Raw genomic sequence first — 19,977 nt, 5'->3', positions numbered from 1 at the left:
CTTTCCCCCCTGACGTTTGTGTGGTTTCAAGTCTCCAGCTTCCCTTCCAGCAGAGGCACCGGCTGCATCTTGGGCCGCTTGCTTGCTTACTGGTAGCAGGCGCGCACGCCGACGTGGCCGCGCGTTCCGGGCCCGTGGCCGAAGAATGTAACAGTAGTGCCGTTACCTTGTAGGGTTTTGCTACCTATATTATATCTTTTCCCGACGGGACGACAGGGGGCTTTTGTTCAGACTTCCTCAGCCGTTCGTGCAGATACTTTGTGACTCCATCTCGTTATAGAGCGTTGCAGTGCCCTGTCTGCACTTACCCTCCCAAGTCGATCTGTTCCTTGGATCACCCGCCTTTCAGGTATGCCTGCTCCCGTTTTCAGCTGCGAAAGCACGGGCTGATCTTCCCTCCAGATCGTGACCAACTGAGACACCAAACATCCGCTCATTCTGCGTCATTCCATCGCCGAGCGCGGAACCCAGAGACCGGAACCTTCTCCAGCTATTCCAAAGCGTTATAGACCTCGAGCGATCAGCTCAGCATTTTTCGATCTTCGCCCTCCACTACCACCTCGCCACCCTCGATTTTGAAAGCCCTTATCGACACCTACCCAGCCACCATGTGCTACAACAGCATCAAGCACGCCTGTGGCGCACGCGTCCGCCGCCAGTCTCTTTCTTGCTCGTGCGGTAACAACGGCGGCGACCGCGAATGCACCCTCTCATGCGGCACCTGCTCGAGATGTCTGCTCCGAGCCCGAAAAGCCGACGACAGCGACTTTGGTCTCTCCAAGATTGTGTCCGTGGATGAGAGGACCGCGAGCGGCGTGCGAACATCATCCTCATCGGATTCCTCCTCGTCATCTGCGAGTAGCGGCTGCTCGCTGTAAAGGAGAAGCGGACCGGAGCAAGATTAGAGGGAGAGCATTGTGATTGGGTTATTTTGGAGCAACTGGGGGCGTTGTGCGTTTTCCTAAATCGGAACGGTTTCATTTTATGAAGCATGAAAGCAGGAGGAAATTAAACTACAGCTCGCAGGCGAGCAAATGGGGACGAAGGGACGTTATGTTACTGAGATACCTGTACCAGGCGACCGATTTCTTTTACCTTTCAATAAACTATCAATCGACTTAAACGTTGTTGTGGAATTTTCTAGCAGTAGCTATGTGATGTGATTGGTTTATTATAGGCATCGGCCAGATAAACTGGATCATTCGCTTCGAATGCTCGATTCGAGTGTGAGCGAAGGTTTTGATCTGTAGTTCCTTAATGAAACTAAACGATCTTCTATCATTAGCATCGCCCAAATGCCTCGACAAAATAGATCAAATCAAAATAAAGCCGCAAACACAAAACCTTTACAACGCTGAGGATGACGACACTATTAAAAAATCAACTTAGCTTGAAGACAAACGAATGCATTTTTTATACATGATTACGCAGTCGTCGTCGATCCTGGATCGTGCCGCACACATTAGGTCATTAACGTCTCCTCCGCCTCAACTCCCACTCCATGTTGTCGTTTGCATAATGCGATCCTACCTCGTTGTCCACACCAGTAGGGTCTTCTTCAGACGCCTCCTGGCCGTAAACCTTCTCGCCCATGGGCACGTGGTAGGCCTCATCTTCTGCTCCCAAATCCAACTCGAAGCCGGTGTCTCCTAGCAGAGTGTGACCAAGATATGTCAGTGCGTCCAAAACTTCTTTCCCCGTGGGGACAATGTGCTGCTTTGGCAGCAAGAATCCGTAGCTTCCAGTATCCCTAAGCTTAATCTGATATGAGTTTTTGATTCCAATCTCGTGGTAAAACCAATCGAGCGCGCTACCGCCACCGTTTTCAAAACGCGGCAGATAAACTTTGTCTTCTTTGTTGTTCTCGGAAGCCACGACATTGCCTCTGCATGCTGAATCCGCTGTATAGACGTACCCGCCTTTCGAAATACGGATCGCTTTGGCAAGGCCGAGAGCAACCTCCTCGAGATTCTCGAGCGTAGGTGGCTCCTCGTGGCAAGAAAATGAATACGGATAAAGGACCTGCTGAGAGTAGGAGTGAAGGTCCAGGAATCCTACAAATTCGACGTTGTTGTCCTGGGTCTGGTTCTTTGCCCACTCGGCGAAGCGCTTGGCTTCCACGCCTTCGAAAGGCTCATCACCAGCGAAGGTTTCGGAGCAAGGGTTCGCCTTGGTGCTTTCACCATCCCAATGGAAATCAAAAGATCGATCCAAGTCAATTCCCTGGCAAAAGCGGAGTGAGGTCTTTTGGCGGTTCTTGCGCCACAAACGATCGTTTTCCCACGAATAGACGTAGCCATCCGGGTTGAGAGTGGGGATGAAGACCCAATCAAAAGCCTCAAGAAGGGAGGTGGTGGATACGTCCTTGCCGTAAGATGTTATCATGGAATATGCCAGGTAGTTGACGGTGGTAGTGCTGATCCATTCACGGGCGTGCACGCCACCTGAAACAATAATCGTTTTACGTGGTGCGTCACCTTTCTCATTGTTTTTGGGATGCACACCAACGCGCAGAGCAGGTATGTCCCGGCCTTCATAGCTCATACCAATATTGACGTAACGAACGTGGCTGGAGAAAAGAGACTCCATAAGGCGTAACCAAGGCAGCATGACTGAGAATGGCTGGTAGTCGCGGAAGAAAAGGTTCGTCTGCGTGTCGGCATTCTGCGAGGGGTGCAGCGAGTGCGAGAAGGGCTCGTCGGTTGTTGGATACGAATCGTAGACGGCCTGGGCCAGATCATGGCCCTGCATGACTGGGACGTGGGCGTCGTGGAGTGATGCGGGGAGGAGGCCGATGAAAGAAGGCACCTTTGCTGTTAACTGGCGCAAGAGGAGGGGAGATGTGAGGGACTCACGACATCCTTGGCGACGCGAATGTCGACCCAGTTGGCATTGAACTCCCAGACGTCGAGGAAGAGGGTGTCGGCGGCCTCGGCGAGCTTCAAGGCCTCGTGCTCGGTGGAGATGTTGAAGCGCAAGACCATGTCATCGCCGTAGCGGGCCAGCATCTTACCGGGCGGCGGGAAGCGGCCGGCACGGGCAGGCTGGGGGGCATAATGATGACCCCAGGCGGCCTGGATGATGCGATCAGACAACCGGCGCCACGAGGGACGGGAGTCGAGGGCGGCGGTGACGGGGGCGGCGGGCAGCAGGAGCAGCAGCAGGCAGCTGCTGCAGGCCGTGGAGAGGGACAAGCGCATGGTGGAGCGCGGGGCGCATGCGAGCTATGGGAAAATGTGGAGGTGTGAATGGACGTGGGGGAGAGAGGAAGGTTGATTGCTTTCTGCTGACACAAGTGACAGCGGGCGGCGCGCGTCAGCCAGGGCTCAGCTGCCCACCCCAACCCAAGAACGGCATCCGAAACTGCCTTGCTCCAGCGCTGCGTCGTCGGCCCCAATAAGCCCACGTACGCCTCTTACCCCAACCTCCCTCCCTCTCCTCCCGCCCACATCCATCGCATCCTCAGCTCCCAGTCGCTCGTTCTCCCACTATTGCGCTGCCCCATCATCGGCCCGCCCATTCTAGCCCCTGGGAGCGCTGGCCGCGTTGCATCACCGACTCAGCACTCAGCCTTACGGGCCCACCGCCCAGCTTGACAGATCCCAATCCCACGCGGTCCCCTGGTTCTCACCACCCTCCCTCGAACCGCCCTCCCGCCCTCTCCCGCCCTCTCCCGCCCTCTCCCGCCACCCTTCACCAGATGCGTGATACCGCGCCGCCAATGCCGACTTGACAGCGCACCCCCTGCCTCCGCCGCGAATCGCCATGCCACTGAGAGCCTTGCGCCCCGGAAGGAGTGACAAGGACCTCAAGCGACGCAGCACTCTGGATCCGGCCAACCTCTTCAGGCGCGGCGAACAGGCCCCCCACGGCATCAGATCCGCCGAGAACCTCGCTCCAGACCGCGGCATAAGATCCAGTGATGGGCTCCGCCCCCAGACCCAGCAGTCGCATCCCGTCTGGCTGGTCGACACCGAACCGCCTCCCTCGCCGCCTGTCCAAGAGCACAACACCATGACGCGTCGCTTCAGTAAGCTGAGGTCGCGTCACGCCTCGGATCCCCAGCTGTCGGCCAAGGCCAGGGAGCAGGCCGCTGCCGACGCTGCCGCAGCTGCTCCTCCGGTCCCAACAATGCCAGCAGGTATGTGAGAATGCTCACCACTACTGGATAGAACGGGCTAACTGTTCCTCTTAAGCCCCTGCTATTATCATGACCGCGCCGACCATGGAGTCGCCCACGCAGAACCCTCCGACGAAAAAGAAGAACAAATTTCCTACGTTGACTAAAAGAAGACTCTCTTTCGAACCGACTGCCGAGGAATCCATACCGCGCAAATCGACCGAAAAGAAACACTTTGGAAGCAACGGCCGAAAAACTATATTCGGCGGACTGGAGCATCTTCAGGACGAACCTGGTCGCCTCTCGACCAGCTCGGCGCGTGATCTTCCGACTATGACGGGCAGCGAGGCGAATCATGCGTTGCGTCCTGTCGGTGGCAGACTGTCTGACGGTTCGTCGCGGTCTATCGAAAGCACTGGAGAACACAGGAAACCAGTCTTGAACACATCGCATTCGACCTTCTTCCGTTTGTCGAGGAAGAACAAGGAACAAAACCGCAAGTCGCTGTTTCCGCTTCCCGTCAAGATCCCCGCACCACCAGAGTTCCCCGATACGGCCCCCGCTACACCCCGCGCGTCTACTAGTGCCGTCAGCGTTCCCTCTCCTCACCAATCACCGGATGGCACATACAGCCCTCCTCTGACCGCCATTCATCGATCAAACACCGACGGAAGCGCGCACCCCGACCAGTCGCCTACGCATTCAGCGCTTGCTTCCGTAGTGAATGTGAATGGGGCCCCTCTCATTAGGAATGACTCAACGACATCCGCACATTCTGCCAGGTCAACGCCTTCGCTCGCTCCTCCCGTGCGCTTGGGCCGACGTGGTAGATCTTCAACTGTGGGGTCAGTTGAGGGGCGCATAGATGATGGCCCGCCTCCTACCCCACCACAGTATGGACGACATTCGACGTCGACTACAGGCCGGACCAGTTTCAGTAACTTGTTCGGTCTCGGCAACCGTTTCCGTCAAAACTCCGAACCGCAGTCGCCACGCCATGGATCTCCAGGTCAAGGTATGACCTCCGGAAGGGGCTCGCACTCTACCTCTATGAACATCAGTCGCGAAACGTTGGCGGTTCCCCCAAGGGAAGAGGGCGAACCTCCTGGCAGATACCTTGAGCGCCTGGAAGAGATAATGCCGCGAAGCACAATTGCAGCCGTGGTTGCGAAATCCGGGGACGAATTCTCTCTGGCTGTATTAAGAAGTTATATGCGAAGATTCATGTTCTTTGGTGATCCCATAGACATGGCACTCAGAAAGTTGTTGATGGAGGTCGAACTCCCGCGCGAGACTCAGCAAATTGACAGGGTTCTTCAAGGCTTTGCGGATCGCTATCATGAGTGTAACCCGGGCATTTTCGTCTCACCTGGTAAGAGAAAAAGACACCTCGTAGGTCTCAACGTGCTGACAAATCCCATAGAGGAAGCTTACTTCATCGCTTTTTCGATCGTGCTTCTGAATTCAGATTTCTTCAATCCGAATAACAAGCGCAAGATGCAGAAGCCTGACTACATCAAAAATTGCAATGGAACCAGCGCCTCGGAGGTAAACGAAGATGTTCTTGCAACCATTTACGAAAACATCGTCTACACCCAATTTATCCACATCGACGACGAAATGGATCTGCGTAACATAGCCACAAGGGGGAAGAAGAAAAAGATCATCAAAAATGCCGTCCAGGACCCTGCCAGGAGAGCGCAGAAGGAACCTATCGATCCCTATACCCTAATATTCGAGAACAAGCTGGACGCTCTACGACCGCCAATCAAGGAGGTCATGCAGTTTGAGGATCCCTACTGTTACCGCGGGACGGCGCAGTCTCTGGATATGAGATCCCTCCACGACACGTTTGCGAAATACGGTGTCATACAAATTGTGTCCGCCCGCTCGAGGCCAGAGGCTTTCATGTCGCCGACAACTATTGAAAATCCCAATGATGCTCAGGCCGGAGTTGTGGAGATGCCAGTGACAAAGGTGGGAATCCTTTGGCGCAAGGACACGAAGAAGAAGGCAGCAAGATCACCTTGGCAAGAATGGGGAGTCGTCCTCACGCGATCTAGTCTTTACTTTTTCAAGAGTCCTACCTGGGCCAGGAACTTGATGCACCAACATGAAAACAGAAACACCAGCAGTGGCGCGCCTGTTATCTTCAAGCCCGCCGTGGAAGATTTCAAGTCTGATCATACGGTGCCTATGGATTTGTGCGTGGCGGCCATGGATGCCAGTTACAGGAAACACAAGTACGCCTTCGTCATTTTCGCCAAAGGCGGCGCAGAGGAGGTCTTCCTGGCGGACAACGAACCTGACATGAACGATTGGCTTGCCAAAATCAACTACACGGCAGCCTTCGAGACGGCTGGTATCCGGCCCAGGGGCCTGACGGGTGGCAACTACGAAGGCCAGCGGAATCGTGGGATTCGCCGGCTTGAGTCTTCGCAGTCGTCAAAATCTATACAAGGGCCTACTGGAGAGGTCACTATCCAAAGTGGAAAGATTGACAACCACCTTGCTCAGCAAATCGCCAGCGCGCGCAGGGACAACATTCAGCGTAAGGTCGAGGAAGCAGACGAGAGGCTGGGAAATGCCGTAAAACAACTCGACAGCCGCCTCAGAGATGCGCGACACCTGCAAGTCATGGCTCCTATCCAGCCTAGGACAAGAGAGCATGTCATGCATGCGGCTGGGCGGATGGCGGCTAGGTTGAAATGGGTGCGCATCGATATCTGCCGGATGAAGTGCCATCGGGACATTCTTATCATGGATTTGGATGAAGAGAAAAGGGCCGCTGGTGAAAGCCAATTGAGGAACAAGGAGATTGCGGACTCAGCAACGCCTGCAACATCATCACCGGCACCCACTGCGCCACCCTCCCGGTCGTCGAGACTTGGTAGTCTTGTGAGGTTAAACTCAAAGGCGAGCTCCGCAACTGCTCGACCACAGACGTCTCCCAATCCCCCTCCACCGGAGATTGTGCCTCCTCGGGAACCCGAGCAAGAAAAGGATGACGATGTTTTCAGCACGCCCGAGAACTCTCCGCAGTCCAGCCCAGGACACCCGCCTACTGACTGGGTAATTCCACCCATGTCCTTCAGTCCGCTGAGCGAACCAAGACATTCCTTGATCATGTCGAAGGTAGAAAACCCCGACCACCGTCCTTCTGTATCCACAACTGGCGATCAGGAAGGATCAGAGGTGGGCTCGAAACACCGCAGCGGTAGCATTTCCGATGCCGATCACAGCCATCCCCGCAACCAAAGCACTACCTCGATGAACTTGGACGGCCGTCCGTCGACTCCCGAAAATGGAGAACAAAACCCAGCCGGGAGCCCTGATTCGCGCGCCAAAATGCGCCGCAGCATGCACCGCACCCTTCGTGATCCGCACACTTCTGGGGGGCACCGTCGTAGCGGCAAAGGAAAAGAGTCCTCATCGACTATCATGTCTGAGGATACAGCGGATAAAGGGCCTGAAGTCCTTCCACGCGCTCACGGAAGTTTCACCGTTCACGGCAAGAAGGCATCTGTGATCACGTTCGGCTCGGAATGGCAAGATTTGTCTGCTGAGGAGCGCCTCAAGCTGCGCAAGCAGGCCTTGGAGGATGGGAAAAGGCTTGAAATCCCAACTGCTCACGAGGATGACCGGTCAGTCAACGGCACTGAAGGCGCACCGTCGATTTCAACCGCCTCGGAGAGCGCGCATACTATCACCAGCAAGCCAATGGTAGAAAAGGAGGGCGGAGTTGGACTGAAGCCGGCACCGCTCGACCAGCGATGGAACCATCTCTCGGCTCCCGGGCAACAACAGTCTACAAACGCCGCCTCGAGCATCAATACCAGGCCCTCTGTCGAGGATCTGTCCCCCACGACGAAGGAGTTCCCGAAAGAGGCCAAGGATGGCGATGCCAAGGACGAGGAAGAGGGGCAGGCGGGAGGCCCTGATCCCGCGATAATCAGCACACAGCCGCAAGCCGTAGGGGCTTGAAGGGCTTAAGGCTTTCCCGCAATTCGAGATACCCTGTACACTAGGGGAAGCACCTGCCCATTGCAACACAGATACCCACACACCAACCACATTTCTTTCTTTGAATTGAGCTCGACTTTTTTTCCCCCCTTTTTTTTAAAGCCTTACTTTCGCAACCACGCAACTCAGTTTGCGCCTGGCTACTACTTTTCTTTGCTTCTGTTGGCACACGCATCACGGCATATCATCAGCGCGGCGCCTAGGACACGCACCCACTACGGCTTTAAAAGTTTCCTTGCCTTTTTTTCCTATTTTCTCTGTCGGCTCATGGGAAGGGGGGTTCGGGGGCAGGGCTGCTCCATGCATGTGGTGGAACGCCGGTCGGAGATGGGGACGGGAGTGATTTGGAGAGAATTTCCTTTGTCGGATTGAAGCTCGCATGGAGTTGTTGTTTTGTTGTTGGCAGGGCGGATCTAGAGGAGGGGAGGAATCGGGGCATTGTTGGCATTTTCCTTTGGCACATGATACCTTTTGGGCAGTTTCCTCATGCGTACGTAGCGGGAGATGCGAGCAGCGAGAGTGGAAATATAATTGTCTAGCCGAGAAGAATAGGTCATGGAGACATGGAAGTTGAGTTGAGCCGGGGGACGGGCGGGACGGGAGAAATCGGCGCTCACTTGCGAGTGGAATTGCGGGGGAAGGAGCGATGGGGGAACCCGACGTCATCTTTCACATGGGTCCGTACTCGAGTACCTCGCCATCACGAGCCGACAACATCCCCTCGCGCGCGCCTCCCTAGATCTCTCCGACGGCACCGAGATGCATGCGACGTGTCGGCCGAAGCTCGTGCCTCAGGCATGGAAAGGAGAAGTTGTCGGCACCGTCGGGGAGAAGGAGGGAAGTGGGCAGCTTAATGAAGTGTTCCGCTGTCCTCACACTCGGCTCGCGCACTTAGCTCGGCAAGCCTAAAGGCGTAGCTTCCGCTCGTCCAGGAACCCACGCGACGACTTCACCCAGTCGTCCGTCCGACCAACCACGGCCGCTCAAGCGAGAAGCCAATTCCTGGGGTAAGCTACACATGGTGCCTTTGCGTAATGGCCGAGGCTGTTAGGGGACTGCGAATGGGTAGCTCGGTCTAAAGGTAGCTCACTCATTCTTTTCCCTTTCTCTGCTTCTCCTCTCATATACCTCCGGATCCCTTCCCTTTTTTCTTTAATCCTCCCAAGCTTCTACTGCTTTTTTGCTTCTTTGGCGCGACCCCTTACAACCCCGCTATACCTTCATTCCACGCGACCGCAACGTGCGAATAGCAACCAAAAAGACGCAAGAGCTCCGGCGCACACGAAAGGCCCTCTCTCTACCTACCAAACCCCGTTTTCTGCGCCTCGGAAACCCCGCGTTTTTATTGCGATCCTTGGAACTCCCACAGCGCTACAATTCACCATGTCGGCGAAAAACGTATCCGGTCCTAATGGCAAAAAGCCTGCATCCGCGGCGACGAACTTGATCGGTATGCGGCTGGTTACGGGCTAGTTTTGGGAATTGGACTTGCGCTGACTTGGTACTGGACAGCTGGCGGTGGTGCGGGAATGATGGAGGCATTGGCTTGTCACCCGTTGGGTATGTTGCTTTAAAGTCGAGAGGACGGGTTTTGGACTCGAGCTGACGGCCGTAAAGATACCATCAAAGTCCGCATGCAGCTTTCGAGGAGAGCGAGGGCGCCTGGCGTAGGTCACCCCGTGCACCCCACCACATCTACGAGCGTAGAATGTCAGGGTTAACATGTACATTTTTTACCAGACGAAACCCCGCGGCTTCTTGAAAACTGGCTCGGAGATCATTAAGCGCGAGACGCCGCTCGGTCTCTACAAGGGATTGGGTGCCGTCTTGACGGGTATTGTGCCGAAGATGGCGATACGGTTCACGAGTTACGAGTGGTACAAGCAAATGCTCGCAGGCAAGGACGGAAGCGTGTCGGGACAGGCAACATTTATGGGTATGCTCTTCGGGCGAGAAATACTCCCAAAACATGGGCGCAATAGGCTAACCCTCCACAGCCGGTCTCGCAGCAGGTGTCACAGAAGCCGTGGCGGTGGTGACGCCCATGGAAGTTGTCAAGATCCGGCTGCAAGCGCAGCACCACTCGATGGCGGACCCGCTCGACGTGCCCAAGTACCGCAACGCCGCACACGCGCTGTACACGGTTGTGAAAGAAGAGGGCATAGCGGCGCTGTACCGGGGTGTGTCATTGACGGCGCTGCGCCAGGGCTCCAACCAGGCCGTCAACTTCACCGCCTACACCGAGTTCCGCGCGGCGCTGCAAAACTGGCAGGGCACGCATGACCTGCCCAGCTGGCAGACGGCGTTTATCGGGCTGGTTTCGGGTGCCATGGGACCGTTGTCCAACGCGCCAATCGACACGATCAAGACGCGCTTGCAGAAGACGCCGGCCGAGGCGGGCGAGACGGCCATTGGCCGCATTGTCAAGATCGGAAGGTAAGTGCCCGGTGTCGGCTTGTTTAGTTAGGGGCTGGGACATGGGTGGCTGACAGGACTTGCGCACACCAGCGACATGTGGAAGCAGGAAGGCACGCGCAGCTTCTACAAGGGCATCACGCCGCGCATCATGCGCGTTGCGCCGGGCCAGGCCGTCACCTTCACCGTCTACGAGTACCTGAAGGGCGTGTTGGAGCGCGGCCGCGAGATGATGGAGGGCGGGCGCTATGAAGAGTAAGCTAGCTTGCAAGCACAACACAGCACAGCACTACACGACGACGACGACGGCGACGGCGACGGCGACGATGAGCATCTCTCGGTCTGGTGGCAGGATAGGACAGACAGTCCCGCTACCCCCTTTCCTTTTCCTATTCCTTTTCCTTTTTTCTCCCTTAAAGGAATAGTGAATGGCAGGGGCTGTCGCTGTGCCTGAAGCCCTGGACGAGTGATTGCTCTTTGCGACGACGACGACGACGACGACAGACACCTTTCCTTGTTCTTTCTTTCTCTCGGGAATTAACTTTTTCGTTTCTTTAGCAAGGAGAAGGTGTGAAGAGGGCGGGAGGCTGAGTGCGCATACTACTATAGTCTGCGAGAGGTACTGTACTGTACAACCGGCCGAGACGGACGAGATGCGCTGTGCCGCCATGTGTGTGTAAGAAGGTAAGCTGAAGGGCAGGAGAAAGGTGTTGATTGATTAGGTGGACTTGCTTGTCGTCGTCGTCGTCGTCGTTGTTGCGGCTTTGGCTGCTATTGCTGTTACTGTTGCTGCTGTTGCTTTTTTCACACGGCGTTTTTCGTTGCCAGACACGCACGTGCCGTGCGGGGGTTCTGGGCTCTCTATCTATATCCTGTTGTGTGGGAGGGGTTCGAAAACATCTATCTCGTCGCTTTGCTTGCTTGCTTGCTTGCATGCATGCATTTGTCTGTTTTTTTTTTTTTTTTTTTTTTTTTTTTTTTGCTTATCTGGTTTGGGGGGCTGATACTATCTGTATGTATTTGATACTTTGTCAAGAAGAGAACTACATATCCTCATCCTTTTTGGGCTTGCGGTGGGGTTGGTGGCATGGGCTACGTGTTGTTGATGTTTGATGTTGGTGTTGCTTCTTGTGCGGCTGAACTGAACTGAGAGATTTGTCTTTCTTTCTGCTTTCTATGCGCGCTGTGCATGGCGCACGGTACCTGTTTTCTTCGTTTCTCTTGCGCAATTGGCGGGATACTCTATTTGTATAGGCACGCTACGTCGGCAGACCAAGGCCAGTAAAAATCTCGAGACACAGCATCTATAACCACGCTATGTAGTAGGCACAACGCGCACTCTACCATCAAGCATGAAGCATCAAGCGGCGTCCCCCCCACCCCCAACACAGACAGCACCTAACGCCTCCCCGGCCTCTTCGGCTTCGAGAACCCGGCCTTCTTCTCCTCGCGCGGCGCAAACTCCTCGTCGACAGCGCCCTCGTCGATGTCCTCTGGGCTGCTGAACTCGAGGCGCTTGGCGATGGCGAGCTGGGCCTCGTGCTCGGCGAGGTGGACGGCGAAGCCGCGCGACGCGGCGTAGACCATGCGCTCTTTGACTTTGGACGTCGGCGGGCAGGTGTAGATGAATAGCAGGGGCGCGTCGGCGGTCGTGTGGCGGTAGAAGGAGTAGCGGGGTTCGTGGGGCGCGATGGCGCTGCGGAGCGTGGAGGCGGTGGCGGTGCTGCTGGAGGCGAGCTGGATCGTTTCGGTCGGGACGTCGATGTTCTGGAAGGGTGGGGGGTTTAGTGGGGGGTTTGTTTTGTTTTGTTTTGGGGGGTGGTGATGGTGAGAGCAAACGTACGAGCTGGACGAGATTCTCCTCGCCGCCCTCCCCCAGCCTCTTCAGCGCCTCCACCACGCCCTCCTGGACCTGCATGCTAAGATGGCCACTCGTCTGGACCCTACGGGCACCCGTCCCATGGCTCTCCAGCGCCTCGGCCTCCTTGATATTCCGCAGGTCGAGCTCCTCCTGCGTCAACGGCGCCTCGTCGCTCACATGCGCCAAATGCCGCTTCCACCCTTCGGCACTCAGCTCCTCGGCCGTCGTCGCGAAAAACGTTTCCGCGAACTGGTCGCCGCCGAGCTCGCGCGCGAGCGTCAGCCGCGTCGACGCGAACAGCATCTTTTGCCGCACGGGCGCCGCGTCCGGCACGTACGTTATTCCGGCGCAGACGCCGTTGTTGGCCCCGGGGCTGTCGAGCCGCAGCAGGATGTAGAGCGCGGCGTTGGGGGTGAGGTGCGGCGCGAGCAGCGAGAGGTCCGACAGGAAGTCCCCCTGTGCCGCGATGGTGTCCGACGGCACGAGGGCCTCGTCTTTGATGGTGGCGAGGAGCGCCCGCTGCGTGCTGTCGCTTGTGAGGGTTGCAAAGGCTGTGTGCAGCTCTTGGGAGGCTGTGCGTGGGGGAGGGGTGGTTAGCTGCTGTGTACTGGATGGAGGTATGGCGGGGTGGGACCTGATATTCCGGACTGCATTGTTGCGGTGGTGGTGGTGGTTGTGGGTTGGAGTGATTGCGTTGGGCGTGGGGGTGTGGTGAGGTGGTGGCTGCGGAGGTGGTTGCGGAGTTGCCTGTTTACCTACGTTGGCTCCTGAGCCGTGAGCTGGCAGATCGATGATGCGGCGTCGTCGTGGGGCGCGTCGTTCCATGTTTACCCGACTGCGGACCGACCCGGAGCCCGACTTCGGTTCATCGAGGCGACTTGCTGGAAAGGCTACAGGTTGGAGATATTGTTATAGTTTGAATATATTTATGAGCGGTGTATGCTGCTATGAACCAAAGCTTTATATCTAGGTAAAAAATAATGTATAGGGAGCGCCTTCATCTACTTACATGGGTATTCAAACATCTTCAACATCTATATATCAAATACAACCCCTCTCGAGTTGCACATTAACATCGTTTATAAAAAAGTATTTTGTAGAGAGGGCTAAAATATATCTAAAGGGATGTTTGTCCATGATTGCATTATCTCAAACATTCAAGTTCAAAGCTACCTGACGTACCTTTGCTTCTACTGAGAATCATTCACTGAGAAGATAAAGAAGAACGTCTACTCCTCCGACCGTAGTAATTGCAAAAAAGCCATTCATTCGTTACACACATTGTACAATCCTAAGGAGCATCGCATACATTGGTTCCTTTGGCTTAATAAACCTATATGCGGCAGTGGAGCATCTAATCCCATCAGTCCTCCTGCGCCTCTCTAACTTCCTCTTCGTCCAGAACGACAAAGTCCACAGGGCAAGTGCGGTTCTCGACCCACCACAGCGGGACGACACAAGCAGTATGGAAGACGTGACGACGAGGACAGGTCGCCGCAGTGAGAAGGTCGCCGACCTTGAAGTGTCCGTAGCAAATCGGGCACTTGACGTCGCCATCAGCATGAAGTGCACCGATGGGTTCCGGAGTCGCTGAGTGGGAATCCCGGAGCAGTGACTGCAGCTTCCACTGGTGGAGGCGCTGCTTGTAGTTTTCGTCGTCGCTGTCATTGTCATCGTAATCTTGCTCGTATCCTGGTACAGGTTGGCTGTTTTCGTATCCGGGTGGTGGTGGTTGGACTACAGCTGCGGGTTCGGGTTCGGGTGGCAGGCCCCATAGTTCTGGCTTGCTCGTTGGGACTATCAGGTTCAGGGCTGCTTTGATTACGCCTGCGACCGCTTTCTCGCGAAACATGTAGCAGTTCTGGCGGAACTGGAGGTTTGGGGGATTCTTGAACCATTGCTGCACGGAAATTAGTGATCGTTGGAGTCAACGTGCTGGGAGATGTAACTTACCCTAATCGTATCTAGGTCTAGCATCGTCTTGACAAGTCCGATACACTGAGGGCACGGAGTCCCAACTTTATGCAAGAGATCGTGCTCCTTGTCGGTCACTCTCAGAGTTGGGTAGACAGCGTCCAGGCCTGTACACCTGGTGCACACGAGGCCGGCCACGCAGCCGGGGACATTGCACCCGCCATTGCTTGCGCCAAAGACTTTGGAGATGCTTTCCGCTGAAGGATTAAATTCGAGGCGGATCTCGGTGGGATGGACAAACCAAACCAAGTCGCGCTCTTCGAAGAGCTCAAATGGCGGTAGGTCATGTCCGATTGAATTTGTGACTGGAGTTGCAATATTCGCTTCGTACCCTTGGACTGCGAGTGCGATTCGAGCGTCTTTGATGCTCACCTTCTTAAACATTCTCGATTTGCTAGCTTTCTTCGGCGGCGCGAAGGGGTCCGTGTCACTTCCTCGCGCCTGATGGTTGTATACGGCAGCTCCGTTAAGTAACGACCACGTGCCCTTGCGCCCGTATGAATCACGGTCGACGCGCCTCGTGAGGATTCTCTTCGGCTTGTATGGGTCTCCGAACTGGTTGTGCGTTCGCACCTCCATTACAACCACCATCGCCGCGTCGGGGCGATAGTGGAATGAGGCATCGGGCGATGAGATTAAAATCAGGTCACCGGGTTCGAGGTTGAAATCCTCCGCAAGGTCGTAGACTTTGACCGGGTGCTTCTGCGTTGCCTCCATGTTGAGCAGGGTGAAGGTGTAGTGGTGTTGCGTTGGAAGAGAAAAAGTGTTTAAAGTGACGATTCCGACAGATTTTGGTGCGCGTAAATGTAGAAATTAAGGGTCGGCAGTCGGTAGCTTGCATGGACTTTAAGTCGGCAGAAGAGTGGAAGCGAGCTTCAACGCTGGTCAAATGACGAATCCTCGCATTGGTAAACCTGGGTGTCCTCACTTTATGTGCAAATTGTCTTTTTGACCATGCACCCTTTCCATCGAGAGCTCACGGCTTGACTCGAACTTCAACATGAAATGTCAAAGGCGACAAAATATCACATCTTTTTTGCATCGAATACATGGAACAGGCTAGTAGTATATATGAAGTGAACAGTAGTTGCACATACACCACATGTTGTCGCGTAAATTTTGTATGTCACTTCTTCGACACAGAACACTGATTAATAGATGAGAGCACATTAGTGTAATCAACTTTTATTTTTCGAAACGTGCACTTCTATGCGATGGACGAAAAGACAAACTCAGTAAACACGGTAAAGAGCAAGTGCTTTACTCACTGAAATGTGGGATGCTTATATATAACAGTAAGCTTAAAATCGGGAATCAGTCCTATCTCTTAATTTCTTACAGACAAGATATCTATATCTTGCAAAAGACAGTCGCTATTAGAGTATAGCACTGCTTCAAGTAGCTACTGTCCTCTTTTCAAGAGTTCTACTGTGTTGGAACCTGGGTGGGTGTGGTTGCGGCCAGCGATACCGCCTCGCGCTTACCTAGTGCCAACGAAAAAATATAGTCTTCCAAAAACCAAAAAAGAAAGCAGCTACCAGAGGCCCCAGAACGGATACACGTGTACAGTAATACTTACAAACTACGAAGTCCCCACTATGACATGGGGTCGCAGGTGGCGAATGCAGCAAGCTGCAGAGAGCTTCCCGGCTGGCTGGCAAAGGGCAGGCCGTACCATGCCCAACGAGAACGCCTTCCGAACTGCGTTTTCAGTTCAGTAGACATCCATCCTATATGTACTTTCCGTGCTGCTGCCATTGCGGCGAGATTAAGATCGAGTTTTGCCTTCAAGGCTGGACACTAGGGATTCGTGGTTAGTGAGCGGTTCGAACAGAGGGAGGACTGGATGTGCTGGTGGTGCCCTCTGGTAGATGCGAGCGTGGCGATGGATGCGCCAGCCACGCTTTTGGATACGTGGATGGTTGGTTTGCTTGTTATTTTAACTTGAGTTTGTGTGGACGTGTTATCTATGAGATACTTGGCTTCTTTCGCTTTCGATACAAACTGCTCTTTTGCTTTCACAAATTTGTTTAGCCAATCAGTCCACTAAAGTCTTTGAAGCAGGAATTTAGGGGTACTGAGAATGAAGAGCTACAACAGTAGTTCCCTGTAGGAAGATGCTTGCTTGTAACCTATTATAGTCTAGCTCGACGCTCATCTATGGAAAACTTGACTTCATTGAGGACATCATGATCAGAAGCCGTTCATAGCTTCCCTTCTCGCCTTAAACCATCATACAAACCCCACGCCCCCAGCGCCTTCGCGTCGCGTCCGCCCTCCTTCCACAAGTCCTCCAGCCTCACCAACTTCAACGTAATCTTCTCGCCATGCTCTCTCAAGCCCGTCAGCTTACCCTGCCAGTCTTCCAACGTATCCCGCTTCACTCTTCTCTGGTGCAGGAACAGCGGTATAAATTCGTCGCAGCCGCCCGCACTCGGGTACATAGCCTTCTGCAGCCTCTCGCCCGTGGAATCCTCTGACGACGGAAGCGCAAGCTCAGTCAGATTGATCAGCTGGTCCTCCGGCACCTTCAGCCCCGTCTCCTCTTCGATCTCCTTCGCCGCTCCGCCAGCAAAAGTGCCGCTGTCGTCGAGCATGCCGGCCGGGAGCTCTGCTAACGCGAGGCTGCCGGCCGGAATACGCGGCTGTAGCGTCAAGATTACGTATTTATCCTTTTCGGTGTTCTCTGGGACGTCGTCAGGCTGAAGGATGAGCTGGCAGGATCGTGTTAGCACATGGTCCAGAAAGTGGATGGGCAAGGCAGGTATCGCGTCATTACCAGCATGCCGACGCTGCCGCCGCGCAAGAACACGGAACCAGGCAGGTACTCGCCCTCGTCATTCGTGACCTCGGCCGTCAGCTTGACGAAGCCGAGCTTCTTGCCGCCGCCGAACCAGTCGCATGCCTGCACGTCGATCTTGCGCAACTTGTACGGCGCGGCGTGGAATGTGTGGTTTTTGTTCTGCTGCGCCTGGAGCGAGTGCTGTAATGTGGACATCCAGTTCTTGAAGGCGGGGAAGGAGAGGAGCTGGTCTTTGGTGATGTCGCTCGTGAGGTTGACGGGGCATTCCGGCGAGGAATTGGGCAGGGTGAAGGTCGACATGGCGACGCTCGTGGTCGGTGTTGGTATGCGACGGAGGTGTCTGGCTGTTAGTCGTAGTCGGGGAAGCATGGGCTTTGAGTTGCACGAGAAAGGCGCAGCTTCCATGTCTGTTTGAAGTCGCATCCGAATCAGCGACCGATGACGTATTGCACCTGCCTGGCTCGTGCTTCTTATAAGGGGCCCAAGCTCCCATGCCCCTCAACTCCAATCACCGAACATCAATCTCAGAAGTATTCTTGAATATATATCCCCTGACTCGAGCGTCTGATTTGTATATCTTCTATGCTAAGAGCTGCTTGCAGAGCCAATGACAATACCTACGAATCAATTATACTTCACTGGAGCAAACGCAGAAGCAATCCGTTTGAATTAAACTGTCTAAAAATACTTGTGAAGGTACCTTGGTATTATATACGTATACAATTTCATGCTAGTACCAGCCATATAGCATTTGATTATATATATATGCTAATGAGTAATCAAAATTTCACTCTTATTTCTTCCTTGCTACTTGCAGTATGCTGCAGCTTATTTATAGCTTCTTGCGAAAGCAGATACGACTGATAAAACGACTTCTCTTGGCATAGACAGGTCATTGTTACGTGATTGGTTTCCGACTGCATTTTAAATGCGTTACTACCATGGTCCGTTAGACGTAGGATTCTACCAGCCAGAAGTAGCTAGTCAGGGTCTCGACGAATCACGGTAGATCCTTCTAGTTTAGCTATGATTAAATGAGGTGACAAAAAATTTCGAGTCTGAAGACATCACTTCCAGTCTCCAGGACAGCTCCAAATGGCGTGTTTAGGAAACTGCAGTTAGCAGCCATGCATAAATGACTTTTGGTAGCGCCTGAATCCTCGCGCAGCACAGAGAACCCACCAGTACACAGCAGAGACGTGTTTAAGGCCTTTTCACTCACAGGGGAAGCGCAGGTTTCAATCCACCCACCTCACCAGCGCCCCAACACTGCGCGCCTGCATCCTCCCGAATAACAACACCAGAAAACCCTCACCACACCACCAACCAAGCGGCTCAGCACACCTGCCTACAACCCAGCTACAAAACCACGAGCGCCTCAGCACGCAGCGCCAACACCACCACCACCAAGGCGCCTCCCAGCATGACCTCCCCCCTACGCTTCATGACCCTAGCCAGCGACCTGCCAGACCCACCACCCGCAGCAACATCACCACCACCACCACCAGCTCCAGCAGAAACCGCAAGCCCACAACCGCCGTACCTAATACTCTGGGGCCAGCCGCAGCCACAGCCGCACCTACCGGAGCCAACCACCCCCTGGCAAACCCACCACATCAGCATGGCGGACGTAGCATCGCCACGACATCTACTAAGCGCTGGCACCATCGGCGGCGGCGACGACAAGAACACCGGGCCGCATAACGCGTCGCTGGCGCGGCTGCGGGCCCTCGCGCAGATGGTCGCCGTCGTGGCCAGCGCGACGACGCCCGTGTGGCGCGCCGATACGCGCGAGCTGCTGCGCAGCGACGCGGAGTTTAGGGACGCGATCCGTGAGATGGCGCGGCAGGGGTGGGCGGGGTTCGTGGTTTGCGAGCTTGAGGAGCTGGAGGGCTGGGTTGCGGAGGTAGAGGGCTGGGTCGAGGAGTGGGTGGATGTGGATGATGATGATGATGATGATGATGATGATGATGATGATGGGGATAACGACGATGGCTACGAGTATGACGAGGATGACGGAAAAGATTGCGATGGCAATGGGGGTGGTGGCGATGGCGCCGCTCTTGAGCGCGGTTCTAAGAGGGGTGGTGGTGGTGGTGGTGGTGGTGGTTCTAGGAGTACTGGAGATGGGGAACGATCTCGCTAACCTCTCACCTCCTACCTACCTAACACTTTACCCAAGTAGGTAGTGCAAAGCGACGGTTTCGCACGTAGAAACAGAGAGCAAAATGTACGTCGCCATCTCGCGTCGGCGCACCGACGCACCACAGCAAATGGAAGCTCAGTCTGCGTACGCGCCTTGGCATCTATCTCGCACAAGTACCAGCACAGTACAGTACGCGCGCGCGCACCATCAACGCCATCTCATCTATTCCACACAGCAGCAGCAGGCCACGAGCTCCTGCTTCCATCCTCCTCCATCCTTCCACCGCGCAGCGTTTACGACGGATTCGCACTCGTCAGACACACAATCCCGCCCCCTCATCCTTCCCCCCACCCCTAATTCCCCTCCTTGAAAATAAAAAATAAAAATAAAATAAAAATAAAATAAAATAAATCCCCACCGCCCCTCCGAATCTAGAACCCCCAAATCTCAGTCCCCTCCCCGCGCACGCCCACGCACCGCCCCCCCAAGCATAAGTGGGGCGCGCAATTTCCTTAAATATCCACATATCCTGCCACGCGCTCATCTATGCGAAACAAGCCGAGCCCGAGCGAGCGAACGGGGATCCCGATCGGCGTCGAGACTGCCGCCCGGACGATCTGCCGCCGCGGCGATCA

General features: G+C 54.8%; 8 protein-coding genes across 8 annotated transcripts; 3 read left to right on the top strand and 5 right to left on the bottom strand.

Moving 5' to 3' along the window:
- Positions 1-1,470: 1,470 nt before the first annotated feature.
- Positions 1,471-3,200, bottom strand: K452DRAFT_296416 (uncharacterized protein; the record flags this gene model as incomplete). The annotated part of the gene is made up of 2 exons (XM_033541909.1): positions 1,471-2,808; positions 2,856-3,200. 2 exons carry the CDS (start codon positions 3,198-3,200, stop codon positions 1,471-1,473), a joined length of 1,683 nt encoding a protein of 560 aa, XP_033399904.1.
- A 565-nt stretch (positions 3,201-3,765) lies between these two features.
- Positions 3,766-8,104, top strand: K452DRAFT_223356 (uncharacterized protein; the record flags this gene model as incomplete). Its single annotated transcript, XM_033536612.1, has 3 exons — positions 3,766-4,141; positions 4,197-5,492; positions 5,544-8,104. The coding sequence occupies 3 exons, from the start codon at positions 3,766-3,768 to the stop codon at positions 8,102-8,104; spliced, it is 4,233 nt and encodes a 1,410-aa protein (XP_033399903.1).
- A 107-nt stretch (positions 8,105-8,211) lies between these two features.
- On the bottom strand, positions 8,212-9,001 carry K452DRAFT_154456 (uncharacterized protein). Its single transcript, XM_033535574.1, has one exon. It carries the CDS (start codon positions 8,807-8,809, stop codon positions 8,318-8,320), a length of 492 nt encoding a protein of 163 aa, XP_033399902.1. The 5' UTR covers positions 8,810-9,001; the 3' UTR covers positions 8,212-8,317.
- Positions 9,002-9,526: 525 nt separating this feature from the next.
- K452DRAFT_223504 (uncharacterized protein) lies at positions 9,527-10,817 on the top strand (the record flags this gene model as incomplete). Its single annotated transcript, XM_033536626.1, has 6 exons — positions 9,527-9,593; positions 9,656-9,703; positions 9,761-9,810; positions 9,884-10,079; positions 10,141-10,579; positions 10,652-10,817. 6 exons carry the CDS (start codon positions 9,527-9,529, stop codon positions 10,815-10,817), a joined length of 966 nt encoding a protein of 321 aa, XP_033399901.1.
- Positions 10,818-11,552: 735 nt separating this feature from the next.
- Positions 11,553-13,145, bottom strand: K452DRAFT_285430 (uncharacterized protein). The gene is made up of 3 exons (XM_033540112.1): positions 13,054-13,145; positions 12,402-12,991; positions 11,553-12,325 (listed from the first exon to the last, which is right to left on the bottom strand). Exons 1-3 carry the CDS (start codon positions 13,070-13,072, stop codon positions 11,957-11,959), a joined length of 978 nt encoding a protein of 325 aa, XP_033399900.1. The 5' UTR covers positions 13,073-13,145; the 3' UTR covers positions 11,553-11,956.
- A 637-nt stretch (positions 13,146-13,782) lies between these two features.
- Positions 13,783-15,110, bottom strand: K452DRAFT_306796 (uncharacterized protein; the record flags this gene model as incomplete). The annotated part of the gene is made up of 2 exons (XM_033543019.1): positions 13,783-14,319; positions 14,373-15,110. 2 exons carry the CDS (start codon positions 15,108-15,110, stop codon positions 13,783-13,785), a joined length of 1,275 nt encoding a protein of 424 aa, XP_033399899.1.
- A 1,387-nt stretch (positions 15,111-16,497) lies between these two features.
- K452DRAFT_246422 (uncharacterized protein) lies at positions 16,498-17,579 on the bottom strand. The gene is made up of 2 exons (XM_033538018.1): positions 17,173-17,579; positions 16,498-17,107 (listed from the first exon to the last, which is right to left on the bottom strand). Exons 1-2 carry the CDS (start codon positions 17,563-17,565, stop codon positions 16,598-16,600), a joined length of 903 nt encoding a protein of 300 aa, XP_033399898.1. The 5' UTR covers positions 17,566-17,579; the 3' UTR covers positions 16,498-16,597.
- A 626-nt stretch (positions 17,580-18,205) lies between these two features.
- On the top strand, positions 18,206-19,385 carry K452DRAFT_285426 (uncharacterized protein). Its single transcript, XM_033540111.1, has one exon. It carries the CDS (start codon positions 18,620-18,622, stop codon positions 19,340-19,342), a length of 723 nt encoding a protein of 240 aa, XP_033399897.1. The 5' UTR covers positions 18,206-18,619; the 3' UTR covers positions 19,343-19,385.
- The last annotated feature ends 592 nt before the right edge of the window (positions 19,386-19,977 follow it).

Source organism: Aplosporella prunicola (genome assembly GCF_010093885.1).
Source record: "Aplosporella prunicola CBS 121167 unplaced genomic scaffold K452scaffold_7, whole genome shotgun sequence".
In the NCBI taxonomy this organism is placed as follows: Eukaryota; Fungi; Ascomycota; class Dothideomycetes; order Botryosphaeriales; family Aplosporellaceae; genus Aplosporella; species Aplosporella prunicola.
The sequence above is the reverse complement of the archived record's forward strand: the minus strand, read 5'-3'. Positions and strand labels throughout refer to the sequence as shown.

What these genes read in the sequence shown, in the direction of transcription:
- K452DRAFT_154456 (XM_033535574.1), bottom strand. Translation starts at nt 8,809, where the DNA reads ATGACGTCGGGTTCCCCCATCGCTCCTTCCCCCGCAATTCCACTCGCA.
- K452DRAFT_285430 (XM_033540112.1), bottom strand. An exon ending in AGGAGAATCTCGTCCAGCTC is followed by an intron (nt 12,326 to 12,401) that starts GTACGTTTGCTC and finishes CCACCCTTCCAG; the next exon opens with AACATCGACGTCCCGACCGA.
- K452DRAFT_246422 (XM_033538018.1), bottom strand. Translation starts at nt 17,565, where the DNA reads ATGCTTCCCCGACTACGACTAACAGCCAGACACCTCCGTCGCATACCA. An exon ending in GCGGCAGCGTCGGCATGCTG is followed by an intron (nt 17,108 to 17,172) that starts GTAATGACGCGA and finishes CGATCCTGCCAG; the next exon opens with CTCATCCTTCAGCCTGACGA.
- K452DRAFT_285426 (XM_033540111.1), top strand. Translation starts at nt 18,620, where the DNA reads ATGACCTCCCCCCTACGCTTCATGACCCTAGCCAGCGACCTGCCAGAC.